Source organism: Nansenia antarctica (assembly GCF_963989245.1).
Source record: "Nansenia antarctica genome assembly, chromosome: 1".
Classification (NCBI taxonomy): Eukaryota; Metazoa; Chordata; class Actinopteri; order Argentiniformes; family Microstomatidae; genus Nansenia; species Nansenia antarctica.
In genome coordinates this window covers 64,431,934-64,441,830 of record NC_137674.1, presented here as the reverse complement: position 1 = coordinate 64,441,830, position 9,897 = coordinate 64,431,934, and the positions used below count along the sequence as shown (strand labels likewise).

Below are 9,897 nucleotides of genomic sequence, written 5' to 3'. Positions count from 1 at the left end.
GTGTGTGTGTGTGTGTGTGTGTGTGTGTGTCTGTGTGCGGACATGAACAAGGACAGAGTGGGAGTATACATGTGTGTGTGAGAGAGAGCATGTGTGTCCAGGTGCAATAGGAGAAGAGGGGTTGGTGAGTTTGAAACACACAGACACTCCGTGAGAGAAATGATCCTCTGAGTTTATTCTCTTTAATTAGAAGCAACAGGGATAAGAGATAAGACCTCCATTTAGGTGATGGATACATTCTTTAGAGAACCTACCCTATGGAAAAAGACTGGAAACAGAGAAAGAAAAACATAAAGTGATGTACAGTATCATGGGAGGCTGGTGGAGGTAAAAATGGAGGACAGGCTCATTGTAATGCATGGAATGGATTTGAACCTCCAACAGACTCCCCCTGAGGCGTAAGCAACTTCATCCACATAGTGGATGTGCTGACTCCTCCTTACGTTAGCCTCTTGAGCTAAAGCACAACTTAGAAATAAGGCTAGCTCATTACTACTGATTCCATTTTCATAAAACAAATGACAAAGAAATGATGATAATGATGATGATAATTGTAGCAGATTTGGATTCATGCTCTCACGATAAGGCAGCCTTGTCTGAGCCCAGAGTTGCTCTGAAAATTTGTTTGTAGCCTAATGGTAGATAGAGGGTTGTGTCTTTCACGTGAGAGGTCCAATAAAATAATAATAATAACATTTTAAAAAGATGGAACTTTTCGAGACATTGACGTTTACATGCACAATATGCTCAATATTCCGATTGGGCAAGAGTCATGTAAACACCTACCGAACCCGATTAAGGCCGTATTCCGATTCGGAAACATTCCGCTTTAGCGGCCCAGTTGACTTTTATTCTGAAAAAAAAGGTTCATACTTTTATTCTGAAAAAAAAGGTTAAGACTTTTATTCTGGAGGTATATATATAGGCTATATATACATACAGGTGGAAAGGCTTTTTTAAAGGCATTTTTAACGAACTCCCAGCATAGTCAAAACACGAAATTCTGTGATCACTACCTTTTCCAGTTGAACATAAACTAAATTATTTAAATGCTGCTATTGTTTGCGAAAGATACTTACATCCCACCATTTTTTTTCAGAGGATGCAAAGTTATAATGGAGCGTAGGCTATGGAGATGATGTACCGGTAGTTGATCCCAAAGTCTGTTCAAACCCAGGCTGCGAGACCAGCAGGAAAACACAATAAGATCTTCTATAATTCTAACTAGATAGTACTTCGTTTCCAATCATAGTTAGCTAGATTACTTACTTAGCTAGCTTACCTTTACTTATCAAATGTACATTGTGTGATATAAACGCAGTGCACACACACCGACAATGCATGTCTAGCATAGGCACAGCTCATCGCCATAATAGCGATTTTTTGTTATGCTTGTTGTAAATAAAAGTTCTATGATGCATTGAAGAAACTAAGATAATAAACTGGTTATCATAATTTTTCTAATGTTTATTAATAAGTTATTACAGAAACAGTAAGTGACATTTTCTGAGAGCGAAATCTGTTGTGGTATTTAAAAATGGCGGTTAACGGTGAACTCTGAACATGGGATGACGATGTTGTGACGATTTCCATTGCCCAAACAATGGTCTGCAGCGTCACACGTCACACGTCACACACTGCCTGGCAAAAGGTACCTCTCACTCTGAAACGAGAACTAAAAAGGCCCGGCTCGGCCCGGCTCGGTTGGCAGTGGAGAAAGCAAAACAAACCGGGCTCACGCGGTACGGCACGGGTGCGTGACTACGCACATACGTAAATTGAAAATAAAATTGTCGCCTTAAAAATAAAAGCAATGCAATTGTACTGGACGCATTGCCTACACTTATTTACATGTTATTTCCATTATTATGAAAAAACATATTATTATTTTTTACCTCACACAGGGCCGGCCAGGGACAGCCATAGGGCCGCATGTGGCCTGGGGGCCGTACAATGCCCAGGTCTTCCCTACATGCTTTGTAAATCATATCTTGGTTGTCCGAGTGAAGTTCTATTAAGCAGTGTTCACTATGTGGCAAGAATTTGTTTTCTTTTGCATTTTCTGCATTCATGTGAAATCACAGGTTTCACAACACAGTTTTCTAGATTGCAGGACTCTCCTCACGTTGCTATTTGCCACCTGCAAATCCAGACTTGGAATGTGACTTTTTTGGGGGGGGGCATTTAGCAGACATCTTTATCCAAAGTGACTTACAACAAATACATTTGTCGTGAGTAAGTGAATCATCTATCCATCAGTCATCATAAGAAAAAGTAATCTATGATGCTATCATGCTTCCAGGCTTCTTTATTGGTTCCACTGCAGCTCCATGGCAAGGACCAACATTTAATGTGCAGTTCCCAACATCTGTGTTAAGCTTTTGTTAAGCTTTTAACTTACATGTTCAATATCAAGGGATAGCTTTTATACTTCTTGGCTTAAATACCCCGATTATGGGTTTCAAGGCAAGCACACTTCACAATTTCTCTAGTTGTCATTGCTCTGCAGATCTGACGTGACATAATAAACACACAGTTTGTGCAGAACAACATAAGTACAACAATGTTTTCTGTAGGCGGCTTGTCATGACTGGATGCAGTGTTTCCTCCAGGAATGTTTACATTAGTGGCGGATAGCGTGATTTTTTTCCGCGTGCACGCGCATGAAACGCGCACGCGCGCTCAAAACAACGACCTAATTTCAACCAAAACTAGAGGGAGGATGGCAAAAAAAAAAAAAAAAAATATACAGAATATAAACTTGTGACTGACAGTCACATACACACACAAAGATCATCAGCTATAATATAATACGAAGTAGGCCTACATGAGCACAAAAGCGGCTAATGTTACTGATTAACTGTTTACTGTAGTGCCGAGAGACGGGAGTCGTAGGCGGCGTATCAAATGACAAAGCTAAACGTTTAATGAAGGACATGAACGATTGTCAACAACACACTCAAGCAGTAAATAGAACAGACTAAACAACTTGGGTACTACGCACTCAACTGCGGACGGAACAATACTCCCAACCCATAGTTCCGTGCGTGAATTATGTCAACCCACCACATTACAGAAGTAAAATCACAGTCAGATGGAGCATTCGGTAAACAGCTGAGTATCAGCTGAGTTAAAGAAAACAAACTCTTACCTTTGATGACACCCACATCAGCCCTGTTTTCCTGTACTTCTCCCGTGTGTCTCTTATTGTCCAAATGTTCCCTGAATTTTAGCTGCATGTTTTTCCAGCATGTAATTCCGTTGTCAATAAAAAAATCGACTCCCCTTCTTTTCCCCTTGACAATACTGTGTCGTTGCTAAAGTGACGGCACATAAGAATCGTTTTTTGACTTGCTAATGTCTGCTGATACACCAACACAGCTAGCCGATGCTGATGGCTCTCCCGCTGTAGTTGTAGCTGGTGGTGGTGGTACCCCGCCATAAACGTTGTTAGCTGATCCACCACCTAGCTCATTTGCCAGCCATGCAGTTTCGGATCGCTCATAGCCACTGCTAGCTTCAGCAATGTTTGAAGTGTCTGGGACATCTTTTTTCTTGAAAAATCCATCCATCTGTCGCTGTTTTCGTTTAATTTTTCGAAGTTATTTAACGTGATATCTTATTTGTGCACCTAGCTAGCTAGATCAGCTTTTTGTATCTTTTAGATGGTACTACCGGTGACTTTTAGCCCGTTATTCGCGAGGAGAAAACACAGGCGCCCGAGCATTTCGGCAGGTAAGACTGCTGAGCAGGGATGGTTGAGTCTGCACGGTTCTCATGCCGGTTCACATTTAGACCAATCAGGAGTAGCCCTTGTGTCACGTCGTCAACTGAATGTTTAATGTCATTAATCTGATTTTGGATCAGCGGTTAGAGAGAGATGGGCGTGGATTTAGGTGCTCTTTTAGTCAACATCCATTATAGAGCTGATCTAGGATCAGATATATTTTAATCAGCTAAAATGTTCAGAGGTGGATTTTTGTTGTTGTTGTTTTTTTTGTTGAGAAATCGTGCACTTAGTGGACTGAATCAATTAGTGGCGGAGGAAATTCATTCGTGGCGGCCCGCCACCAATAAATGCATATAGAGGAAACACTGGGATGATAATAACAAGTGTTGTAACGGAGTGAACACACAGCTGTTTGACAGAGTTAGAAGGTGCCACTGTGTCTTTCCTCTCATCCTCTGCTAATTGTGTGTGTGTGTGTGTGAGCCACCAGCTAACATCTAGAGGGGCCAGACGGACTCTCATGGACCTTCATCAACATCAACAACAACAACACTGGACTGGTCTGAAACTCCAGGGAAAACTGGCATGTCTTCCCACAGCTGATCACTCTGTTTCCCACTCTTTTCTAAAAAATACTGCACTCGATGAGGACATTGTCATATTCACAACCAAGGCCAGATTACAAGTCCTTCCTACCAGACTCAACCTCTCTATTTGGTTTCCTTCCACTCAGGTTCCTCGTTGCTTGCACCACACCACAGAACAGGTTACAGAAACACTATCACATATCTTGAATGGCTGTTATGTTTACAAAGGAATGTATATAGCACGTCATGACAGAATTGTGAGCCTTATAGTAAAGGACATATCACTCCACTTCCCAGTCACAGTGAAAATGTATACACATGCTTGTGTCAATGCATCTATGTTCAATTTCTGTAATGACCAATGTCACTTTTCACAGTTGTCTGCTAACACACCAGATGTTATTGTTGTTGATGAAGAGTCCAGAGAGGTGTCTGTATTAGAGGTAGCGTGCACCTTTGATATAAGCCTAGAGGAAGCCTTCATGACTAAGGTCATGAAATACCAGCAGCTTGTAGATACCATCTCAGAGCTAGGCTATAGGTGTACGCTATTAGTCTTTATATTTGGCAGCCTTGGACATGTGCACAGATTGGTTGTCAGAGGACTACGTCTACTGGGAATGTCCAAGGGAGAAGCAAAAAGGCTCAGCAAGTATTGCTCTGTCTCTGCGATTATTGGCAGCCGCCATATATGGCGGAGACGGTGTTACTTGTACCCGTGAGTCTTGTCCTGTTGTATGTGAAAGACATTGTCCATGTCTGTTTGTGAATGCATCCCATCTGTGCCTTCAGTATTTGTGTCCCTGTATACTTGTCTCTATGTGGACATAAATAAATGATTAAAATGTGTGTGTGTGTGTGTGTGTGTGTGTGTGTGGGCGGGTATGGGGGGGTGAACGCACCTCATCCCGGGTGCTCACTTCAACACTTCCTTACTCCTGTTGCCACATTACCCCTCATCTGCCACCCTCTCTCTCTCTCTCTCTCTCTCTCTCTCACACACGCACACACACACACACTCACCAGACACACACACACACACACACACACACACACACACACAGCTCAGATAGGGTTCTAATCCCATGAAGAGGAGTCAGAGGTCAATCTCCTGTCCCCCCCTGCCCCTCACATACACACATACACATACACACACACACACACACACACACACGCACACACACCTCCCTCATTAACCCCACTCTGTAGGAAAACAGAACAGAGAAGTAGAGAGGGTGTCTCTTACCCGCATCAGGTTCAGAAGGACCAGAAGGACCAGGCTTCTCTACTAAAAACACTTTATCTCAGTGGTGGAAGCCTCACTTGAGACCTGCGTGCAGAACTCCCTCATTTGTCTAAAAAGGAGGTGTGGTTGTGGTTGTCTTGAGCGTGTTTTTGTGGTCCTCCCTGTAGGAGGTGTGGTTGTGGTTGTCTTGAGTGCGTTTGTGTTGGTCCTCTAGGAGGCGTGGTTGTGGTTGTCTTGAGCGTGTTTTTGTGGTCCTCCCTGGAGGTGTGGTTGTCTTGAGTGTGTGTTTGTTGGTCCTCTAGGAGGTGTGGTTGTGGTTGTCTTGAGTGTGTTTTGGTTGTCCTCCTTGTAGGAGGTGTGGTTGTGGTTGTGTTGAGCGTGTTTGTGTTGGTCCTCTAGGAGGTGTGGTTGTGGTTGTGTTGAGCGTGTTTGTGTTGGTCCTCTAGGAGGTGTGGTTGTGGTTGTGTTGAGCGTGTTTGTGTTGGTCCTGTAGGAGGTGTGGTCGTGCTGGATGGAGCTGCTGCAGTACCTGGACCTGGAGCAGGGCTGGCTCAGCAGGCTGGAGGACAAGATGCAGGCCACAGAGAACCTCCCGGAGAGCACTGAGGCGGTCAACGAGGCTCTGGAGGTACACACACACACACACACTGCTTGAGGTAAAAGTGACGCCGGCCCATATAAATGATGAAGACTAATTTCATCCTCTCTCTCTCCCTCCCTCTCTCCCTCTCTCTCTCCCTCCCTCCCTCCCTCCCTCTCTCTCTCCCTCACTCTCTCTCCCTCACTCTCTCTCTCCCTCACTCTCTCTCTCTCTCTCTCTCTCTCTCCCTCACTCTCTCTCTCTCTCTCTCTCACTCACTCACTCTCTCTCTCTCTCTCCCTCCCTCCCTCCCTCTCTCTCTCTCTCTCTCCCTCCCTCCCTCCCTCCCTCCCTCCCTCCCTCCCTCCCTCTCTCTCTCCCTCACTCTCTCTCCCTCACTCTCTCTCTCTCTCTCCCTCACTCTCTCTCTCTCTCTCTCTCTCCCTCTCTCTCTCTCTCTCTCTCTCTCTCTCTCTCTCTCTCCCTCCCTCCCTCCCTCTAGTCTCTGGAGTGTGTGTTGCGTCACCCTGGGGACAACAGGACTCAGATCAGAGAGTTGGGTCAGACCCTCATAGACGGGGGCATCCTGGACGAGCTCATCACTGAGAAACTAGAGACCTTCAACACCCGCTACGATCAACTCAGCCACCAGGTGTGTGTGTGTGTGTGTGTGTGTGTGTGTGACTGTGTCTGTGTGACTGTGTCTGTGTGTGTCTCTGTTTGTCTCAGTGTGTGTCCATAAGGAAGTAGACACATCTTCCTTGTCCTTCCTTGATGACTTATATTGTTGTGTTTGTTGTGGTCTGTTAAGTGTGTCCATCCAGTCTTACCGTAGGATATACAAAAAATAAATAAACGATGAGCACTAAACAGTAATATTACACACTATGATAATATACTGTATGTACTTATTGCGATTGTATTATACTTTTGTCACCTGTGATCAGTCAGTGATATGCTTTGTGTGCAGTAAGTAAGTAGCCTTGAGAACCGATGGTTCTCGAGCCTAATGGCCCATAGGGCAGGATCTCCTGTTTCCATAGCGTGAGGCGGATTGATGTACAAGTACACCCCCTGGACATGACGCTGGTATGTCGCAGGGTCTTACCCCCAATCCAGGGCTTGACGCTTACCTTTTCCCCAGGTAGCACTGTGCTACCATGTTGAAAAATTTAGTAGCACACCAAGAATTTCAGTAGCACAATGAAAATTGCGCAATTTTCGTCAACAACGACAACAAATTATCATAATCATAAAATATCAAAATGATCATAACCGGCTCTTGGCCGTAATAAAAATGGAGACTCACACAATGTAAAGGGGAAGTAAGAATATTAATTTCAGTTGGCCCACGGTTCGGTATGAACCTCGGTTTTTGGGTCACAGTCCGTTTTTTTTTTTTTAAATGCTACTATTTATTTACAAACTGTTACTTTATTTTGCTTATACTTATGGAACTTTAACATTTAGACACATTCCAGAATATGACTGGTAAATTGTATAATATAAATATATATAAACAAAAAACACTTTCAAATGTAAAAAAAATACATAAACACTTTCAAATGTGACTTGCTGTTGACTGGAACTACGGATCATAAGCTTTCAAATGATGTGTCATACATTGAAATCCGAAAAAAGATGAAGTTAGAGTCATTTGAATGTTGTTAGACGTCAGGCACATATAGGGTTAACCTCTTTGTAATGAAACCGGAAGCAAACGCTGCTAGCAGCTAGCAGCTAACAAAACACAGCGCTACGAACTATGAGAGCTGTATCCCATATACCCATTATGCGCATTTTAAGCGCATATAGGACTCGCGTGAAGCATTTCTGCGACACGTGTTTCTGTTCACAGTTTTTATTCCCTCATCGCTTATACACATAAGTTTGACTGCGCATGACAGTTCAGCAGCCTTTTAGTCGCACTGGTGCGATTGAATGTATTTCCAAGTCGCACAGAAATATATTCACTCGCAAATGCGACCAAAACAGTCGCACTGTCGAGCCCTGCCCCAATCCAACCCTTACTGCTGAGTGCCAAGCAGGGAGGCATCGGGTACCATTTTTATAGTCTTTGTTATGACTCGACGGGGATAAAACTCACAACCTCCCAATCTCAGGGCGGACACTCTAACCGCAAGGCGGTTTGTATGCAGTAGATCAACATAAATCAAATGTTTTGTGTGTGCGTGTGTCCGTGTGTGTGTCCGTGTGTGTGTCCGTGTGTGTGTCTGTGTGTGTGTCTGTGTGTGTGTGCAGGCCGTGGCCAGACAGGTGGGTCTGGAGCAGCACCTGGTGACCCTGCGTGAGGGAGAGCAGCTCCTGCTGCCCCTGCAGGAGGCCCTCAGCCAGCTGGACCAGACCCTCACCTCCTACCTGACCGACCGCATAGATGCCTTCCAGCTGCCCACCGAGGCCCAGGTACACACACACTCACACTCACACTCAGACACACACACACACACCCTCACCTCTTACCTGACTGACCACATTGATGCCTTCCAGCTGCCCAACGAGGCCCAGGTACACACACACACACACACACACACACACACACACACAGACACAGATGCAGGCACAGACACACACGTACGCACACGCATACACATGCGCGCACACACACACACACACACTCACACGCATACACATACGCATAAACACGCACACGCATACAAACACACACGCATACACGTACACACACACACACGCGCGCGCGCATAGACACAGGCATACATACATACACACACACACACTTTCTCCAGTGACTATACGAACGACCCAACTTAAGCCTCGACCTTTGACCCCCTTCCCCTTGACCCCCCCTCCCCCCTCTCCAGACCATGGGGGCGGAGATCGCGGCCCACGAGGCCACGGTGGAGGAGCTGAGGAGGAAGAACGTGGCCAACCTGCCCCCCCCCGCCACGGCAGAGGGCAAGGCCACCCGCGGGGGCACCATGCTGGACCAGCTACAGGTAACTAACTACTGACCTCTGCTGGACCGCCGGGGGAACTGCAGGGCTCAGTACAGTTCACAGGGAGAGCACTGGGGAGGAGATGGGATTTATGGATGAGGGAGAGAGAGAGAGAGAGAGAGAGAGGGAGGGAGGGAGGGAGGGAGGGAGGGGGAGAGAGAGAGAGGTAGAGAAACAGACAGACAGACTACAGGCTCAGTACAGTTCACAGGGAGAGCACAGGAGATGGGATTTATTGATATAGAGGTGCAATCGATGTCCTAATGAAATCTACAGAAGCTCTCACCTTACTTATCCACGGATGAAAAATGAAGTCGGCTTTTCTTTCTCGTTTGAGAAATTTTAAGTGTCGACACTTAAACATTTCAGTGAAATGATATATTGAGGTTCAGTGGGCGTGAATTATCTTTGGGTTCACGAAGACGGGCTTAACCCTTTCCTTCCCTCCTGTCTTGCAGAGGAAGCTGAGAGAGATCTCCACCAAGTACCAGCTGTTCCAGAAACCTGCCAATTTCGAGCAGCGCATGTTGGACTGTAAGAGGGTTCTGGACGGCGCCAAGGCCGAGCTGCACGTCCTGGACGTCGCCGAGGTGGAACCGGAGCTGATCCAGGCCCGCCTCGGAGGCTGCATGGTGAGAACTGGGAACGCTCTGAACAACATCAATAACAACAACAACAACACCTTCTGAACACTCTAGACACGCACGCACACATGTACATGCACACACATGCACACAGACACACACACATGCACACAGACGCACACGCACACACGCACA

At 45.6% G+C, this 9,897-nt stretch overlaps 1 protein-coding gene across 1 annotated transcript in view; it reads left to right on the top strand.

Annotated features, from left to right (window-relative positions):
* Positions 1-9,897, top strand: part of LOC308152044 (utrophin-like) — a gene marked incomplete at its 3' end in the record, with an annotated part of 79,451 nt that overhangs the window by 56,772 nt on the left and 12,782 nt on the right. The window contains exons 27-34 of the mRNA XM_080524951.1: positions 5,731-5,733; positions 5,866-5,868; positions 5,963-5,965; positions 6,057-6,191; positions 6,646-6,795; positions 8,406-8,567; positions 8,984-9,118; positions 9,577-9,750. Coding sequence (XP_080381077.1) covers positions 5,731-5,733; positions 5,866-5,868; positions 5,963-5,965; positions 6,057-6,191; positions 6,646-6,795; positions 8,406-8,567; positions 8,984-9,118; positions 9,577-9,750 — 765 coding nt within the window. The remainder of the gene's footprint in view (positions 1-5,730; positions 5,734-5,865; positions 5,869-5,962; positions 5,966-6,056; positions 6,192-6,645; positions 6,796-8,405; positions 8,568-8,983; positions 9,119-9,576; positions 9,751-9,897) is intronic.